General features: G+C 43.2%; 1 protein-coding gene across 1 annotated transcript in view; it reads left to right on the forward strand.

Moving 5' to 3' along the window:
• PIK3C3 (phosphatidylinositol 3-kinase catalytic subunit type 3) overlaps positions 1-20650 on the forward strand; it is a 147364-nt gene that overhangs the window by 28083 nt on the left and 98631 nt on the right. Inside the window, exons 5-9 of the mRNA XM_038743980.1 lie at positions 7082-7168; positions 10259-10354; positions 13190-13261; positions 16205-16309; positions 17818-17910. Coding sequence (XP_038599908.1) covers positions 7082-7168; positions 10259-10354; positions 13190-13261; positions 16205-16309; positions 17818-17910 — 453 coding nt within the window. The remainder of the gene's footprint in view (positions 1-7081; positions 7169-10258; positions 10355-13189; positions 13262-16204; positions 16310-17817; positions 17911-20650) is intronic.

The following is a 20650-nucleotide window of genomic DNA, read 5'->3' on the forward strand; positions in this document are numbered from 1 at the left end:
AATAATGCATTATTATTACAAATAATAATAGTAATATAACAGTCTATGTACTGAGCACTGGGTAGATAGTCTAGAAGTCCCTCCCCCTGCATATACACCAGGCCACCACTCTCACAACCGTCACAGCATTATTAAAATCACATCTTCTTCAAGAGGTCTTCTCATTAAGCCTACTTTTCCCCAACTCCCACTCCCTTCTGTGTTACCTGTGCATTTGGATCTGTGACTTTTGGACAGTGATATTCACCCTATTCCCAACCCCACATCAGTTATGTACATATCTTTAAATTATGTATTATAAATTACTTATACTAATGTTTGTGTACCCCTTGACACTGTAATCTTGTTATGGGCAGGGAATGTCTGCTAGTTCTGTTGTATTGTACTCTCCCAAATGCTTAGTACAGTGCTCTGCACATAGTAAGTGCTCAATAAATGCCATTGATTGATAAATACAAGAAAATCAGGTCCCACATGGGGCTCACAGTCTAATTAGGAGGGAGAAGGGGTATTTATAATCCCTATTTTAGAGTTGAGGGAACTGAGTGAAGTGACTTGCCCAAGGTCACGCAGCAGACAAGTGGCAGAGTTGAGATTGGAACCCAGGTCCTCCGACTCCCAGCCCCATGCTCTTTCCACTAGGCCATGCTACTTACTATCCTACCTCACAAAAGTAGGATTACTTATGTTTGTCGCTTTTAACTTAAGGCCAGTCACAATTTTCCTCATATCTGCTTTCTCAATTTTCCTCCTCCTTTTTTTTTTGTGTGGAAAACTTCCAGTCATTTTTTTCACCACCTTTGTTAATAATTATTTGTAGTATTTGGTATCTGTTAAGCGCTTACTGCAAGCTGGGCACTGTGCTGCGCGCTGGGGGAGATTCAAGCAAATCAGGTTGGACAAAGTCCCTGTCCCACATGGGGTTCACAGCCTTAATTCCCATTTTACAGATGAGGCAGCCAAGGCAGAGAGAAGGAAGAGTCACACAGTAGACGAGCGGCGGAGCTGGGATTAGAAATCCGGTCCTTCTAATTTCCAGGCCCGTGCTCTATTCACTAGGCAACCCACGCTCCTTCTCAGGAGCAGTGGGAAGAGCCTGTGTCCATGACCTTGAATTACTTTTGCCTCTCTCCTGCTGTGTGTTTGATAGACCACGCTTTTGTGTGTCTTCGTAAATCTCGTGCCAGGTTGTTTCATCGTTGATAGGTAGACTTTTGACTTGATTGTGACTCATGATATCTTTTACATCATCGAGAATGTTGTGTAACCGTTAGGAACAATTCGTTCTCGGGCAGATGTAGTAGAGTCCCCCTTATCAGTCAGCATCCAGTTGCTTTCTGTTGTCTAAAGCCGTCAGAAACTTTTAGGTCTGCCTGGAGACCTGCTCTAGCGAGTAGACTAAATTAGTTGTTTCCAGCTGAAAGATTGAGCTCCGAAATGCCCTTGATTTATGTTCCGTAGAGCTATTGCCTGTCTTTACTAGAGCTTAAGTCAGCAAAGTGGTGAAGTGCAGATCTCGGAAGAGAAGCTATTTTATTGAGTCAAGAGCTTTCCCCCCTAAAAGCTGTACTATAAATATGCAAAGGAGTGAAAATTGCACTGGGAGAATTGTGGCCTAGATCTTATCTTTCAGAACCAAGTGTTTTAGTTTCTTGGTAGAAAAGGGCCCACCATCCTACGTGTCTGGGTGTAATTAAAAGCACAGTAGGAATGAAGAAAAGCTTTCTTATTTAACCTCAGTGAGCCAGACTTAAGTGTATAGGCTCAAGCTTTTTGCTTTTACATGAGGAGGAAATGTGCTTTTTCCTCTTTCCTGAAAAATTAGGGAGTTGAGGTTCGCCATGACCTGGCAATAAAACAGCACACCAAAATAAGGAAATTTCTTAAAAGAAACTTGGAGGTTAGCTGATGTTGCACTGACCTTGATTAACCAAGTATGCGGATTCCCAAATTTCTTCCTGACTTGTTCCCAGTTTTGTTTTACTCTATTCTAAGTTGTTATGGATCAGCTCCTTAATTTTCATGAGGCAGTGGATCATGACAGCCTTTCCATATGACTACCCTTCATGAGAACTCTGAATTTCCCCATTATTTGCAGATGAAGTCTTGCAGAGAGATTGTCTGAACTGATCAGTCAGAACAGTTCCTGTTTTTCATGGCTAGCATTTTCTTATTCTATCTGAAGCTAATTTTATTGAAGCTTGCCTAACTTAAAAGTTTTAAAATGACCCTTCACATAAACTAGTTATATTAAGGATTTCCACCCCAGATTTTTTTAGTCCTCTACTGTAAAGGCACATAAATGATCACATTTTAAATGACCTGCGACTCGGGTTCTTTTTACTGTTCTGAATTACGTTTTTGAAAACAAAATAGGGGAAAATGATAATCCTTGACCACGACAGCTGCTTGATATATTTCTTGAGGGCAGTAGGTGAAAATGACTTTGGAGAAAGCAGTAAAGATAAAACACCTGTCAACACCTTGTTTGCTCTTGGTTAAGTGAAGTGAAAGTTAAATTAATTAGAATGAGTGCATCTATGATATGATAACATGATATCCCCCTCTAGCTGGTAAGCTCCTTTTTTTAAAGGTATTAAGCTCTTACTATGTGCCACACACTGTACTAAGCACTGGGGTAAGTCGAAGACAGGTTGGACTCGGTCCATGCCCCTTATGGGGCTCACAGTCTTAATCCCCATTTTACAGATGGGGTAACTGAAGCACAGAGAAGTGAAGTGACTTGCCCAAGGTCACACAGCAGACAAGGGGCAGAGTCAGGATTAGAACCCAGGTCCTTCTGACTCTCAGGCACAGGCTCTACCCACTAGGCCATTCTGCTTCTCCCACTTCTTGAACATAGGCATCTGATCTTCCAACACTGTTGTATTGATTCTCCCAAGTGCCTCAGTATAGTGCTCTGGACACAGTAAGCACCCAATAAATTTGTTCAGTTGATATGAATTGTGATCTTAAAGTGAAATAGCAAGCTCATTGTGTTTAATTTTTTTTTTCTCCTTTTCACCCAGGTTATCCTTTCTGTGTGTGTTTTCCTGGGTAAGGCTTTTTCCCTGATTAGTGACTTTGTCTTTTGTTTGTTCCAGTATCAGAAATGTGCTTAAAAACACAGTGCAGTTTGGATTTCCTCTTCTGGCCATTTCGTAGCCCGTATCTCAGCAGCTAGCCCCAAAGCTCAGTCAGTGTATGAGTGACTCTGTGCTTGGCGGGATGGCATGATGGGGCAGAGCGTAGAAAAAATGACGTGAGCGGTGCCCGGGGCAAGTTGACAACTTGATGTGCAAAAGGAGAGGGTAATCAATCAATCAGTCGTACTTATTGAGCACTTACTATATGCAGTGTATTGTATTACAGTGCTCTGCACATAGTAAGCGCTCAATAAATACGATTGATGATGATGATGATTAAGCGATCGGCAGAGAACAGTACAACAGAATCAGCAGACACATTCCCTGTCCACAGCAAGCTTGCAGTCTAGAGAGGGAGACAGACTTTAATATGAATAAAGACATTAATGTAAATGATTAGAGTTTTAAACGGATTAATTTTTCATTTGCACATGTGGATGACCCTCTTAGTTCTGTAGCGTAATTCAAGCGTCCCCATGGCCCAGGTCTTTTACTGGGGTCGGAGGTGGGGGGCATGCCAGGCCAGAAGCTGCTGCTTCTCCTGTGGCTCTGCCTGTTTCACTGCTGTTAGAGGCCTGTTGCCATCCCATCTTGGATGCTCTGGGAACCTGCATCTTCTATTTATTTTATTTTGTTAATATGTTTGGTTTTGTTCTCTGTCTCCCCCTTCTAGACTGTGAGCCCACTGTTGGGTAGGAACTATGTCTGTATGTTGCCAACTTGGACTTCCCAAGCGCTTAGTACAGTGCTCTGCACACAGTAAGCGCTCAATAAATACGATTGATTGATTGATCACTCAACAAATGAAACTTTCATCTTTTCTATTCTCCTCTGTCCATGCTTCTGTCTGTGGGGCAGAGACGCTGTGAGGGGCAGGGACCTGGAAATAAAGGAATGGTGTGGGGAGAGTGGCAGGAATACCCTAGTAGAAGGATATGCTTCTGAGCAGCAGTTGAAGTGATTACTTGGGAATTAGTGCTTGTTGCCTTGTCTCCCTCTTTTTCCTCAACTCCCTTTACAGACGGCACTAAGGAAGACGACTTGATGGTGCTTTATGTAAATATCCATATATATATATACTCCACTATATCTGCGATGGTGCTTTATGTAAATATCCATATTTATACTCCACTATATCCCCATCCATAATTTATTTTAATGCCTGTCTCCCTCTGTAGACTGCAAGCTCCTTGTGGGCAGGAAACAGGTCATATTAACTCTGTTGTATTGCACTTCACAAGTACTCAGTAGAGTGCTCTGCACACAATATGCACTCAGCAAATACCATTGATCAATGCCCGTTCTATGTAATCTCCGTTTTAGGTTGAAAGTACACATACTTTGGTGCCATGGAATGGTGCTAATTCCCAAGTGTTTAGAGTTCAGCTTAACCGTGTAGTAGTAATAAAGTAGTGTAGTCTCTATTTTTTACTCTCTCTATACAAATCAAATTTCAAAAGTAAAATGTAGAAGTGGAACTTTATTCACTCTTTAACTGTACATGCTACTCCTCGTCTCAAGAGTGTTTTCTCCCTCTCCTTCCAGACCATTTTTGTCTCCATTCCCAATGTAGACATATAGACATATATCATTTCATGGTATTTGTTAAGCACTTAGTATGTGCCAAGCACTGTTCTAATCGCTGGGGTAGATACAAGTCAGTCATGGTTGGACACAGTCGCTGCCCACACTGAGGCTCAGTCTTAATCCCTATTTTCCAGATGAGGAAACTGAAGCACGGATAAGTTAAATGACTTCACCAAGGTGGCACAGCAGAGAAGTGGCTAAGCTGAGATTAGAACCCAGGTCCTCTGACTCCCTGGCATGTGTTCTGTCCACTACATCGCACTGCTTCCCAGACATTTTCCTCCACACTGTCTCTGCAACGTGCTCTCTTTCTGCCTCTTCTAGAAATAATGTATTTGACTATCATCACACCCACTGGCCTGTTTTTGTGACTATCTCTCCTTGCTGCTTGTCACCCGTCGTCTGGGGATGGGTTCGTTGGGGAATTGGTGCAGCGAGAGAGAGAGAGAGAGAGGCCAGGGATGGAAAGCCTGACTTTTATACAAAATTGATTCCGCGAGGCGAATTGAATTCTTTTAATTGTTTAGGCACAATGAATTGAACTTGCCTTTCGGGAGGAATGGGATGAGAGCTTCCGTAGCAGGAGGAACACACTTGTACATTACTCATGCATGGCAGTACACGCAGGTGGAATTCCCTTACAGTTTGTTTGTACACAGTGGGGCGGATAGCTCTCACCCATGTTGCACGTCCCACTTGGGAGGAATCCACTTGAGTTACACACCCGTGGGGGAGCCCCTAGCTCCCACCCACAAAAATTTTCCACCTGGGAGGAATCCATTAATGCCGTTACATACCCATGGCGAAGCGCCTGGCTTCCAGCCCCGCGACCATCCAGCGGGGCGGGACGTTCACCCATCCCATGGCTCCTCACTTGATACAGTGAAGAAGAAGCAGCAGCGTGGCTCAGTGGAAAGAGCCCGGGCTTTGGAGTCAGAGGTCATGGGTTCAAATCCCGGCCCCGCCACTTGACGGCTGTGGGATTTTGGGCAAGTCACTTAACTTCTCTGTGCCTCAGTTCCCTCCTCTGTAAAATGGGGATGAAGACTGGGAGCCCCCCGTGGGACAACCTGATCACCTTGTAACCTCCCCAGCGCTTAGAACAGTGCTTTGCACATAGTAAGCGCTTAATAAATGCCATTATTATTGTTATTATACAGGCAGAGCGGGCTTCTCACGCTTTGGGCAGAAACACCCTGCAGCCATCTGCTGCAAGTCTCGATCCTCTGTACAGAAAGTTAGAGGCTGCAGGTATTTCTCACCTGTGCTCCTGGGCTATTCCAGCTTCTGGCCTCAGTTTATCCAATCTCTGCCCTCCCCCCTCCTCCAAACCTAATTTGATTGGCATGGGGGCAAAGGGCACCTTCTGTATTCCCAGCTAGGGCTGTCAATCTAGCAGTTTTGGTTGTGGGGGTGGTATCCCACCCTCACTTCCACTGCTGGCTCAGGTGGCCACGAGATAGCATTTGACCTTGAGATGGCCGGTACCCCAGGGTCACCTTGGGACAGTACTGGTAGGTGACTCACCTTGATTTCAGTGTGTTCCCCCCCCCCCCCCCCCCCCCCGGAAAAATATGTCTACATTGGGAAGACAGAACTATTGAGATAAGAAATCAAAGTTAAACCAAAGACAGGACCAAAGGCAGAGAGCGTATGACAGGTGGTATTGTTTTAATTGGTGAACTGAACTGTCTTTTGTTAAGCCTTAGAATAAGAGTGTTAGAATCTCTTTTAGATACCCTTTAATTGAAATTCTGTTAATCTGAGGGTTATTTAGTCAGGCATATGTATTTAGTGCTTACTGTTTGCAGTGCGCTGTACTAAGTGCTTGGCATGAACTTAAAGTCCGAAGGGGGATTCTTGGAAGTTTCAGGGGTGGGTTTTTATTTTTTTAGGGTAGGGGCTATGCAGGCATGTTTCTAAAGCATTGGGGAAGGAGCCATTGGAGAGGGAACTGTTGAAGATAACTGTCAGGGAGGGAAGAGGAGATGGGACAAGTGTTTTAGTAAGGTGTGAAGGGATAGGGTCAGAGGTGCAGGTTGAGGGGGTAGATTTTGAGAGGAGGCAGGAGATCTCTTCTTCAGCTACTGCTCGGAAGGGTGGGCGAGTCGAAGGGACTGGAGAGGAATATGGGAGATTTTTAGAGAAGTCATGCCTGATGCTTTCAATTTTATTGATAAAATAGGTGGTAAGGTCTTTCGAGTCGAGGCACCGGGGAGCTGGGGTACCAGAGGGCTCGAGTAGGGAGTTACGCTCAAACCAGAACTGTGCCAGATGTTATGGGCATTACATCAGCCTCTTTTCTCTCCAGGATCTTGATTGTTAATGATTATTGTTTCCATTTGCAGCTCACCAAGGCTCACCGACAAGGCCACATGGTGAAGGTCGACTGGCTGGACAGACTGACTTTCAGAGAAATAGAAATGATCAACGAGGTAGGTCACATTTCTGCCAGTTTTCAAGTAGTTCCTTTCTATTCTGTCCATTTTAGTGCCAGAAAAGTGCCGAAAACTACATCATTCATCCATTTCGTTTTCATCCTTCGAGTGAAAACAATTAACTAGAAGAAATCAAGTCAGAAGGTGACTCAATAGAGATCTTTTTCTAAACTCAAAAGATCATGTTGACTCAGTGCAGTGTGGTGCAGGGCTTCTAAGTACCAGGTGTTGAGTCTAACATTTTGTGTCTGGGGAACAGAAATGACAATTATACTAATCAAGTTCTAGGGGAGGAGTATCAATTTCATAGTGTTCACTAGCACATAATGAGCGCTGCAGGGTACAACTGACTTGATTTAGATTCTCTAAGCAGTTGAAGCACATACAAAGTCAGACAATGGGTTTTATTTTCCAAAGAACTCCTAGAAAACTAACTTCCATTGGTGGATATTGTGTATTCTCATAGGGTATAACTGGGGCTAGTGAGAATTATCTGGAAACTTGAACAATAGAGTTTTTTGAGCAATACTTTTAGAAATCTATTATGAAAACCTTAGCTTAAAAAAATGCATTTTCACTTTGTAGAGACTGCTTCATTGAATATCCTGTATCAGCATTATAATTTAATGATTTCTGTGCAGAAGAAAACTGCTATTGTTATGTTTTTCTTTTCACTACCCTTGCATTAGCCGTCTTTTGTTTTTTGGTTTGCTTTCATATGTCTAGGCTGTAGGCTCATAGTAGGCAGGGACCATGCCTGCCAATTCTGTTGTATTGTGCTCTTCCAAGCGCTTAGTTCAGTGCTCTGCTCAGAGTAAGCGCTCAGTAAATACCATTGATTGATGTGCTATTGAATGCTAACTGTTGTGATTTTGCATTCTTAGAACCTTAAAGACTTTAGTGTTTTTGAAGTAAAACTCTACTGTATCAACTTGGCTAATTAGCATGATCAAGTAGAGAAGTGATTTATTACTAAGCAAAATGATAACTAAATTGAGAGTGAGTCAACTGAATAAGACTTTTGGGAGATAATTGGTAAATTACTAATTAAGCGTGCTGGATTACTTTGTCATTCTCCATTCTGTCTTTTAATGACAGCATACTTTCCTTTGAGGGCAGTTCTCTCCTAACATTGCCTTTGCCAATGTTTTTTCCTTCTCTTCTTTCTTTTGGATCCCCAGTCTCTTGTCACTCTCTAAAAGTATTCATAAAGCATCTACCGTGTGTAAAGCACTGTGCTAAGTGCTTAGGAAGATAGGTGAGAAATATCCAGGGTCCGTGGCCACCAAGGTGTGGTTGAAATTATTTTTATTCCTGGACATCCTGCTGCTATTGCTAGATTTGCTTCCGTTTTCTTGTCCTCACTAAATGTGTTTTGTGATGTGGGCACTACACAGGAAAGAAATATCTTGAGTGGGAGCCCGGGAGGGCAAAGGGAGATGAGCAGAAATGATGGTAAGCAAACTTGAGAAGCTGAGTTGATATTTTAGCTACAGCTGGGACATCTTTCTGATTTCCCGTCTCTTCCTCCATTTCTTTGGGCGGAAGGGGAAGGCTTTGAGGCAGCAGGGCTGGAAATGGCGCCTATACCGACATCAGTCAGTGGTATTTATGGAGTGCTTACTGTGTGAAGGGCACTGTACAAAGTGCTTGGGTGAACACAGCAACACAGCAGTATAAGAGATGCAGTCCCTGTCCACAGCAGGTTTACAGTCTAGAGGGAGCTTACATTTGAGTGCCTACTGTGTGCACATACTGGATTTTGGAGTGGTCTGGGATTGTTGGGACAACGCTGAGCCCTCGGGCACATCAGAGGGGCATTAGACTTTTAGGAGCAGGTTGGCCTGCTCTCCCCCTCGTCCCCCTCTCCATCCCCCCCATCTTACCTCCTTCCCTTCCCCACAGCACCTGTATATATGTATATATGTTTGTACATATTTATTACTCTATTTATTTATTTTATTTGTACATATCTATTCTATTTATTTTATTTTGTTAGTATGTTTGGTTTTGTTCTCTGTCTCCCCCTGTTAGACTGTGAGCCCACTGTTGGGTAGGGACTGTCTCTATATGTTGCCAAGTTGTACTTCCCAAGCGCTTAGTACAGTGCTGTGCACATAGTAAGCGCTCAATAAATACGATTGATGATGATGATGATGATGATGATGATGATGGCCTTAGACCCAAATGTTCACGGCTGGATTATTAGTATAAGCTCCTGAATATTTGACATTCACCCCTCCCGCTGCCCCACAGCACTTAGGTCTGTATCTTTAGATTATATTGTATAAATTACTTATTCATAATGCGTGTCTCCCCCTCTAGACTGTAAGCGCATTATGGGCAGGGAGCATATCTGCTAATTCTATTGTATTGTGCTCTCCCAAGCACTTAGCACAGTTCTCTACACATAGTAAGCATTCAGAAAATACCATTGACTGATCCTATTTCATATGTATTTCCTGGTTTAGTTGACTCCGTTTAAGAGCCAAGTTATGGTAATCACATACTCAAGTTGAATATCATCCTCATCAAAATTCCAGGTTTAAACATTCCATGTTTTTGAATGATTTTTCACTCACAAGTATTGAGTGAGGCTTCCACAGCCATCCAAAAAGTTCTGGGGAGAACATTTCACAATTTAGTTTCCGTCGGTCATTTTTGGTGATGTTTAGATTGCTTCCTTTGCCTTTTCAGGTCCAATCAGTGTGATCATCTAAGTTTTCAGCCTTTTGGTGACCTTTTCTGTTCCTGTAGAATAAACAGTTAATAAATAACTGTATACAAATAACTGTATATTATTTAGGTAGCCGTCTTTCGTGTTTGAAGAAGACCCCACTGACCGTGAAGTTCACCTGTGATGTACTGTTTGGAATATGGGGTAGAAAGTATTTTTGTTGTTGCTTTTCTTTTTCTTTTTTCCAATATAAGTAGTCAGGTAAAATTTATTAACTGAATAAATGCGGTAACACTTGATAATCTGATCCACCTGTTTCAGGATCAAAGAGCTAGTTTTTTAAAAGAATGTTTAAAAGCCTGGAAATTATCCTCCTTCACTTCATCCTGTGTTTTTATTATTATTTTTAGAGTGAGAAACGAAGTTCTAACTTTATGTACTTGATGGTTGAGTTTCGCTGTGTCAAGTGTGATGATAAGGAATACGGAATAGTTTATTATGAGAAGGTATGTATCACAAAACTTTTTTATAGTGTCTTTAAAACAGAGGGGAAGGAAAAAAGCATAAAAAATTACTGGCATTCCTGCTGAGATGAATTATTTAGTTTCAAAATATCAGCCGACAGCTGTCAGCAGCAGCTGTTTATGTACAAACAAATCAAATAGTATAGCAACAACAAGATTACAAAAGTCAATCATTCATGTAATGCATCTCAGGGTTACAAAATTCAATAATCATGCAAGTGATTAAAAACTTTTTGATTTATTAGGTTCCAAATTGGCAAGTAACACTTTGTCAGAGGTAGTTTTACGTGAAAGTAATTCCTCTGAATAATTAGGAAGAGGGACAGAATTTACTTGGCATGGCAGACTTAATGATTGTGAAGGGATCTATAATGTCAGCATTTTCTTCTCAGGAACCTCTCAGCAGTGTTGAGATAATAGTGAAGGCTCAAGTCCCTTAAATTTAATGAGGGTACTTTGCACCTTAACTACGTGGCAACTCAAATTGTGAATTGAGTGTGAGCTGTGGTACAATTCATACCCAGCGCTTAGAGCAGTGCTTTGCACATAGTAAGCACTTAATAAGTGCCATCAGTATTCTATACTTGCAATGGGTTTCCGGGAGAGAAGCAACAGTGTTAAATAGGTGTAACAATTCTGCCACATTGGTGCTATCACTAAAAAGGTGGTTTCTATAATGTTAGTAATCTTGCCCCTTTTAAAATGGTAATGTGTCTGCTAATTTTATTGTATTGTACCAAGCACTTAATATGGTGCTCTGCACGTAGTAAGCGGTCAATAAATACGATTGATTGATTGATGAAGCCTTCACACATTCTTAAATTCTTTTTAAAATCTAGTGTACCCACTAGCACTGTGACCCACCTTCTCCAAGCCCCCCTGCCTCCTTAATTCAATAAATCAGTGTTACTTATTGACCACTTACATTGTGCAGAACACTATAATACCTGCCAGTTACCTGCTGTGTGATCTTGGGCAAATACCTTATCTTTGCCTCAGTTCCCTCATCTACAGACTTCCTCTGTGAACCCTTTATGGGCCCTGATTATCTTGCATCTACCCCAGTGCTTAGTACAGTGCTTGGCATATAGTAATCACTTAACAAATATTATTGTTGTTAATATAATAATAATGGATTTATTAAGTGCTTACTATGTGCAAAGCACTGTTCTAAGCGCTGGGGAGGTTACAAGGTGATCAGGTTGTCCCACGGGGGGCTCAGTGTCTTCATCCCCGTTTTACAGAGGAGGTACCTGAGGCCCAGAGAAGTTGTGACTTGCCCAAAGTCACACAGCTGACAATTGGCGGGGTGGGATTTGAACCCTTGACCTGTGCTCTTTCCACTGAGCCACGCTGCTTCTCATCATCATCGTCATCATTATTACTCTTACTAAGGAATCAGGATAGTACAGTACTGATCCCTGTCGTAAGGGAGCTGCAGTTGAGTGGGAGAGACAGACATTAAAATGCATTACAGGTAAGAGAAGCAACTGAGTATAAGGATCCTGTGGTGGTGGGGGGAATCCTTCGTGTTTATAGGTGGGACTAAGAGGGAGTGGGGATATTCCAGGCGGGAAGGGAGGGATCAACAACGGGTGATGCCAGAACAAGGGGCAGCAGGTCGGTTGACGTTAGGGGCAAAGTGTCTTGGCTCTGTTGGAGTGGGAAGGGAAGGAGGATAGGAGGTGGGGAGAAAGCTGACGGAGGGCTTAGATGCCGATGCCGAATTTCTGCTTGATGTTGTGAGACCCGTAATTTGTCATAATGAAAGCCATATCACTGTTAATTCGCTTGCCTAAATGATCATCACAATTGTAATTCCATTGTCATAGTTTTGTGTACGTTATAGCGTAGGCAGAGTTCACATTAAATTACACTAATTAATTGAAATGTCCGATTTCAAGAGCGAACGCCGTATTGTGATTTTTACAACTAACATTTAACTGAGTTTTAGTGAATAACGCCTGCTGTTATGTAGAGTGACTTTTCTTTCTCTCCAAAGGGAGGGATGGTACAGGCACGATCCCTCTGGTATCTGCTCCTAGTTTCTCCTGGAACTAGTAACTAGGAGGAGCTCGTTACCCCTGGAAATTCACGTCATGCTGCCTGCTCTCCAGAGGGGCTTACGGGGTAAATAAGGGCAGGTCTTGGCTACCGCAGGGATCCTGTAGACTGTAAGCTCATTGTGGGAAGGGAACAGTGTCCGCTAATTTTGTTGTTTCCGTACTTTCCCAATCACTTAATATAGGTGAAGAAGTGGTTTTGAGTCTCCGGCCATGCCGACTAGGAGCCGTGTGAAGTCCGCTACTCCCCCAAAAGCTTTTGCTTCTAAATGTACATCTCTTATGTTGTCACATCCTTTTTTAACTTAACCATATTCCCTTAGTGACTTCTGCAAATAAATGCTGAAAGTGAATGTCGTGTTTTAATTATGCTTCAAGGCTGGTTTCCCAGATTTCTTGCACCGATCACACATTTCTCATTTTTTCCCCTCTTCTTTTTTGATCTTGAACCAAACTTCAAGGAAAAAGTGCCCGCATATCTTAGAAATTTGTTTTATTTTGGCCAGTGGATTGTCCGTTTCTTGAATCTGCTTTCCGTAACTCCCCCCGCCCATCCCAAAACAGAGGCCTGTAATCACCTTAAGCCTTTTCACTTCATCATATTAAACCTTTAGTCCCATGGTGAATGACAAGAATTGCTTTCTGGTAACCTTTCTGCATGATCCACAAGTAACTTATGATGCTTTGTAGCCCACTGATCACCAACTACGTAACTTAAATATGTGATTTTTTTTTGCTCACATTGTCATTTTAGGATGGTGATGAGTCATCTCCCATTTTAACAAGCTCTGAGATTGTTAAAGTTCCAGATCCACAGATGTCTATGGTGAGTTATTTACATATTCACATATCAATTACAGTTCCTCTCCTGCCAAGATGCTTCCTTTTCCCCCTGCCTTTTCTGTTTAGATCTGTAAGTCCCGGGTACTGAAGAAAATATGAATGGATTTGCATTTTTATGGTATTTTAAGTGCTTACTGTGTGTCAATCACTGTTCTAAGCTCTGGGGTCAATACAAGTGAATTAGGTTGGACACAGACCCTGTCCTGCATAGGGCTCACAGTCTAAGTAAGAGGGAGAATGGGTATTTAAGCTCCATTTTAAAGGTGAGGAAACTGAGGCACAGAAAAGTAGGATGACTTCTCAAGGACACACAGTAAGCAATTAGCAGAGTTGGAATTAGAACCCCGGTCCTTTAATTCCCGGGCCCTTTCCACTAGGCCATGCTGCTTTCTATTTTGTTCTTAAATTCAAAAGAAGTGATCATGAAATCTGATTTTTCCAAATTGGTTTCAAGAGTAGCATTGAAAACTCTAACAGTAGTGCTGCTATTTGTTGAGTGCCTACTGAATGCAATGCAGTGTCCTAAATCCTTGCGAAGACCAACAGAAGCAAATGCCTTGCTTCCTATTTTTTTTTTTTTTGGGTATTTGTTGAGCGCTTACTATGTGCCAGGCACTGTAAGCACAGGGGTAGATACAAGGTTGTCAGGTTGGATATAGTTCATGTCCCAAGTGGGGCTCACAGTCTTAATCCCTATTTTACAGATCAATCAATCAATTAATCATATTTATTGAGCGCTTACTGTGTGCAGAGCACTGTACTAAGCGCTTGGGAAGTACAAGTTGGCAACATATAGAGACAGTCCCTACCCAACAGTGGGCTCACAGTCTAAAAGGGGGAGACAGAGAACAAAAGCAAACATACTAACAAAATAAAATAAATAGAATAGATATGTACAAGTAAAATAAATAAAAAAAATAGAGTAATAAATACGTACAAACATATATACATATATACAGGTGCTGTGGGGAAGGGAAGGAGGTAAGATGGGGGGGATGGAGAGGGGGACGAGGGGGAGAGGAAGGAAGGGGCTCAGTCTGGGAAGGCCTCCTGGAGGAGGTGAGCTCTCAGTAGGGCCTTGAAGGGAGGAAGAGAGCTAGCTTGGCGGATGGGCAGAGGGAGGGCATTCCAGGCCTGGGGGATGACGTGGGCTGGGGGTCGATGGCGGGACAGGCGAGAGCGAGGTACGGTGAGGAGACTTGCGGCGGAGGAGCGGAGGGTGTGGGCTGGGCTGGAGAAGGAGAGAAGGGAGGGGAGATGGGAGGGGGCGAGGTGATGGAGAGCCTTGAAGCCCAGGGTGAGGAGTTTCTGTCTGATGCGCAGATTGATTGGTAGCCACTGGAGATTTTTGAGGAGGGGAGTGACATGCCCAGAGCGTTTCTGGACAAAGACAATCCGGGCAGCAGCATGAAGTATGGATTGAAGTGGGGAGAGACAAGAGGATGGGAGATCAGAGAGAAGGCTGATGCAGTAGTCCAGGCAGGACAGGATGAGAGCTTGAAGGAGCAGGGTAGCGGTTTGGATGGAGAGGAAAGGGAGGATCTTGACAGTGTTGCGGAGCTGAGACCGGCTTGGATGTGAGGGGTGAATGAGAGAGCGGAGTCGAGGATGACACCAAGGTTGCGGGCTTGTGAGACGGGAAGGATGGTAGTGCCGTCAACAGTGATGGGAAAGTCAGGGAGAGGGCAGGGTTTGGGAGGGAAGACAAGGAGTTCAGTCTTGGACATGTTGAGTTTTAGGTGGCGGGCAGACATCCAGATGGGATGTCCTGAAGGCAGGATGAGATGCGAGCCTGGAGGGAGGGGGAGAGAGCAGGGGCAGAGATGTAGATCTGGGTGTCATCGGCATAGAGATGATAGTTGAAGCCGTGGGAGCGAATGAGGTCACCAAGGGAGTGAGTGTAGGTTGAGAACAGAAGGGGACCAAGAACTGACTTGACTTAGATTTGACTCCTAATCAATCAATCGTATTTATCGAGCGCTTACTGTGTGCAGAGCACTGTAGTAAGCGCTTGGGAAGTACAAGTTGGCAACATATAGGGACTCCTAATCCCATGCTCTTTCCACTAAGCCAGGCTGCTTTTCAGAAGGGAGGCTATTTGAAGGCTAAGTGGAAGAAGCCATCCGAGCGAGAGAGGTTAAGGATAGGAAGAAGGGGATTTAGAGAAGGGTTGGCGGGACACTCGTGAGGAAAGGTGTAACAAAGCAGAAAAATAACACGGATGATCAATTAAATAATAGCACCAGAGCGTCTTTGCTTCAGGAGTAGTTTCGGGGTCCGCTCTTTCAGAGGCCAACAGCTGTAACAGTCATAACAGCCACAGCCGTCCTAACGTTCTACAAGTCTGGAAAAGCCTCACCGTCGCTTTCAAAGTTCCCCGTGCCCAGCCCGGGCAGGGCCCGATGGGAGCCCCGGATGGCGTGGGGGTTCGGCAGCTTCTGCTCCTGCGTTGGTTCGCCTGTGGATGAGGTCTGATACCGAGAGGGGCAGGAAAACCCACTGGCCTAAGAATAAGAGTGGCCAGGGTGCTTTGCAGACAGTAAATGCTCGGCGAATACCACTGGTTGATTAAGTCCCGTGAAACTCTCCAATCAATCAATCAATCAATCAATCGTATTTATTGAGCGCTTACTATGTGCAGAGCACTGTACTAAGCGCTTGGGAAGTACAAATTGGCAACACATAGAGACAGTCCCTACCCAACAGTGGGCTCACAGTCTAAAAGCCACCTCAGTGGCTTTATCTGTAGAATAGGCATAGGCATCCCCCTAATGCTCAGGAATATTACAAATGAGGTTCTGTGGAAAATGTCAAGAAAAGCCCACTTGGTGTAAAAATTGTTCTCTGATCGAATTTCCTGCTTTTAAATTAGTTTTGAAATCGTTTTCTCCGGAATTAACCTCTGCCGTTACCAAACCAATTTTAGGAGAACTTGGTGGAAAGCAAACATCACAAGCTTGCCCGGAGTTTGAGAAGCGGCCCTTCGGACCACGACCTCAAACCGAATGCTGCCACCCGAGATCAGCTTAACGTGAGTGAATATTTTCATTTCTCTTGGCGTTCTGTAAACTTCAACCAGCATTGCTGCTCTAGAAGCAGGAAAAGCAGGAAGCACTTTTAGAAACGGAAGTGCTTTGATTCAAAAACAAATTTGTCACGGGTTAATAGCAGAATTAGGATACTTTGTATGGAAAATCCGTGTGAAGGTACCATCCCTTAGTTATACATTTTTGCTGTTAGGCCCTTTATTGGGATAAATCTGTCAATTGGCATCTGTGGAGGAAGATCTGAGTGCCCTATTTCATTTGTGTAACTTGTAGGGTCTTCACCACCCTCAGAGTATGATCCTGATGATTGAATGGTTGAACCTTAGACTGTGAGCCCACTGTTGGGTAGGGACTGTCTCTATATGTTGCCAACTTGTACTTCCCAAGTACTTAGTACAGTGCTCTGCACACAGTAAGCGCTCAATAAATACGATTGATTGATTGATTGAACCATACTGCACCACGTTGGGGTAGTGGAAGAAAACAGGAAATATAATTCCTCCAGTGATGGTGGTGGGGTTCTGACTAAACAACCATCTAGAGTCTTGTGCACTGGACAGTTTCAGCAGTAAACCTGAAAATGATGGGCTTATTGTGGATGGTGAAAATCATAGTGATCATCAAGGCAGTTTATCTGACAATACCCTGCCAAGTTGTGGTGTTAGGGTACGGTAGTGGCACTCTGCTGTGGCCACTGGCTGGAGAGCTTGTGTGCACTTGATGATGTGTCTCATCCTTGCCTCCCTATGTGTTTGTTATCCTTGGTGCCCCCAGCAGAAACCTGATGGACAGAAACAAGAGAATTCAATATTGCTGCCCAAACCACCGGCATTGTAATCTACTAGTTTGCACAGATTCTCTTTTCCAAAGTCTTCGTAACTGGCTCAGGGTAGACCATTGCTTACAGTGAGTTCGTAGAGAACTCCCTGAGTTGGTGGAGTTTTTCTTTTTTTTTTTTTCTTTTCTCTGTTGGTATTTAAGTGCTTACTATGTGCCATGCACTGTTCTAAGGCCTGGGGTAGATACAAGATTATCAGGTTGTACGTATTTACTATTCTATTTATTTTGTTAATGATGAACATTTAGCTTTAATTCTATTTGTTCTGACGATTTTGACACCTGTCTACATGTTTTGTTGTCTGTCTCTCCCCCTTCTAGCCCGTTGTTGGGTAGGGACCGTCTATATGTTGCCTACTTGTACTTCCCAAGCACTTAATACAGTGCTCTGTACACAGTAAGCGCTCAGTAAATATGATTGAATGAATGAGTGAATGACACAGTCCCTGTCCCACATGAGGCTCATAGTCTTAATCTCCATTTTACAGATGAGGTAGTTTAGGCACAGAGAAATGAAGCGACTTGACCAAGGTCACACAGCAGACAATTGGAGGAGCCAGGATTAGAACCCACGCTGCTTCTCATTTAAATCGTAATATTGTTTTCAATAACTTAACAAAGATGTTACACTGTATATTTTTTTCTTATTTAATAGATCATAGTGAGCTATCCCCCAACCAAGCTACTGTCATATGAAGAACAAGACTTAGTTTGGAAGTTTCGCTACTACCTTACTAATCAAGAGAAGGTAAGTCATTTGTGCACTTCAGTGCTCTCAAAGTAGAACCAAGGAAAGAACCAATTCTTAAACTTTGTTGTATTACTGTATGGTTGGATGATATATTGCTATGGTGGATGGTACGTTAAGTGAAGAAACAGAATCAGGAATCATGGGGACACTGAACAATTCATGCTTCATTTTTTTTTTTTTTTTTGGTCAGTAACAAAAGCATTTGGGTCCAGGAAGGAAAATTTGATGTGAAGGAGTCTTCGACTTTTCTCTCTATGTGTTGTTTGGCCTAAGGGTAATCACTGTAATTTCCCAGGGTAGACTCCGTGGAAGCATCAGCTGTAAATGCTGTAATAATAATAATAAAAATAATAATGTCATTTGAGCATTCACTGTGTGCTGTGTGCCAAGCACTGTTCTAAGTGATGGAATAGTTGGACAATACCTAGGTCAGACAAAGTCTCTGTCTCACATGGGCTTCACATTATAGGAGGGAAGGAGAGCATGTATTTAATCTCCAGTTTCACAGATGAGGAAACTGAAGCACAGACAAGTCACCCAAGGTCACACAACAGGCAAATGCTGAAGCTTGGAGTAGAATCAATAAATACTATACCATAAAATTATCGGATTCGAATGATACTTTGGTGAAGATTGATGCTTGTACTTATTTAACCGTCTCTTCCCTACAATCATTTTTGTAAATGATGTGCTTTTTATATGTGCAGTGTGACTTCAAATTATATTCCTCTGAAAGTGACACTAGTCCCTACCCCAAGTATACATATTTCCCCATCTGTAAAAATCAGAGTAATACCTGCTTCCTACCTGAACAGATGTCTCAGAAAAGGAACCTTAAAAACTGTCTTGTTGTAGTCACTTATTTAACTCTTACTGTGTGCAGAGCACTGTACTAAATGTTTGGGAGAGTACAACACAACAGGCTTTGTAGAAGTGATCCCTGCCCACAAGGAACGTACAGTCTTGAGGGGAAGAGGGACATTAAAATCAATTCGATATGTACATAATTGCTGTGGGGTGACTATCAAGTGCTTAAAAGGTACAGATACAAATGCAGTGACAACTCAGAAAGGAGAGAGGATGGGGGAATGAGGATTTAGTTGGAGAAGGCCTTTTGAAAGAAATGTGATTTTAGTGAGGTTTTGAAGGTAAAGAGAGTGGTGGTCAGTTGTATATGAAGTTTCAGGCTAGAGACAGGATGAGGGCAGGGGGTTGATGGTGAGATAGATGAGACTAAGGTACAGTGACTGGGTTGTCATTAGAGGAGTAAAGTGTGAGGACTTGATTGTAGTAGGAATCAGCAAGGAAAGGTAGGTGGGGGGAGATCTAATTGAGTGCTTTAAAGTAGATAAGAAATTTCTGTTTGATGCGGAGGTGGGTGGGCCACCATTGGAGGTTACTGAGGAATGGGAAGATGTGAACTGAATTTTTTTTTTAGTAAAATGATCCAGGCAGCAGAGTGACAGAAGCCAGCAAGGTCAGTGAGGAGGCTGGTGCTGTAGTCAAGGTGGCATAAAATAAATACTTGGATCAAAGTGGTAGCGGTTTGGATGGAAAGGCAAGGATGGATTTTAGAGATGTTGTGGAAGTAGAACTGGCTAGATTTGGTGACAGTTTGAATATGTGGGTTGAATGAGAGAGATGAATTGAGGACTGTGCCAAGATTATGGGTTTGTGAGACAGGTCGGTGGTGCTGTCCACAGTGATGGGAAAGTCGGGGGGAGGATGGGGTTTGGGAGAGAAGATGAGGTTTTCTGTTTTAGTCATGTAAAGTCTGAGGAGTCAGTGGAACACTCAATTAGAGATGTCCAGAAGGGCAGGAAACAATGTGAGATTGCCGAGGAGGAGAGAGGCTGGAGAGGTAGATTTGGGAATCATCAGCATAGAGGTAGTAATTGATGCCGGGGGAACAAATGAGTTCTCTAAAGGAGTGTGTTTGTGCATTTCATGCTTATTTGCAATTTCAGGGGTACTAGGAAATCAGTGATTTTATAACCTGGCTTTTTTCACCTTCTCTAGTGGGGGAGAAAAAACCCCCAACAAACACCTTATTTAAGGAGTGCATTTTTGATTGTTTCTTTGGTCTGACATGTACTTGTAAGGAAGTCAATACCAAATTCCTAGAATTTCACTTAATTTTGCAAAATCACAGGGTTGAACCCAGTCGCTAATGCACCCTTGTCCTCAATTGACTGACATACCTTCATAAATGAAGATGTGACCAGAGTAGAAAGTTGGGATTTAGGAGGAACCCTGAGAATTGGCCTTTTAGAGTAGGGCCTGAAACGCTCTGAAATGCTCTTTTTGAAGAGTCCAGAAAAACTCCAGGTAAGCAGGAGGAGCAAGAAGTCACCACCTCAGACATGAGACTTAAAAGTCCAAATTGGGTCTGGCTCCACATTTAGTCTCCACACCCAAAGTACCTTCCCCTGACAACCAAATTGACACCACCACCCTCTACTAAATGCAACTCACTTGCTCCCCTGTCCTGTTGGTGATATTGTATAACTAAACCACAGCCCTGGATCATCTCCACAATCTCTTCCTTCACTCTTGTGCATGAGCTGCAGAGTGTCGCTGGTGGATATCCTGAAAGCAGGCTGACCTCGTCCACCTCAAGTTTGTTCTTGCATGCCTTAATTCTGCCCTGCGAAAGTTTTTCTCTCCTTATGGAAGCCCATGGCCATTGCCCTCTCCAGATGCTTAACTCCCTCCTCAAACCCCCTGTACCTCCCCA

Source organism: Tachyglossus aculeatus, chromosome 3 (assembly GCF_015852505.1).
Source record: "Tachyglossus aculeatus isolate mTacAcu1 chromosome 3, mTacAcu1.pri, whole genome shotgun sequence".
Lineage (NCBI taxonomy): Eukaryota > Metazoa > Chordata > Mammalia > Monotremata > Tachyglossidae > Tachyglossus > Tachyglossus aculeatus.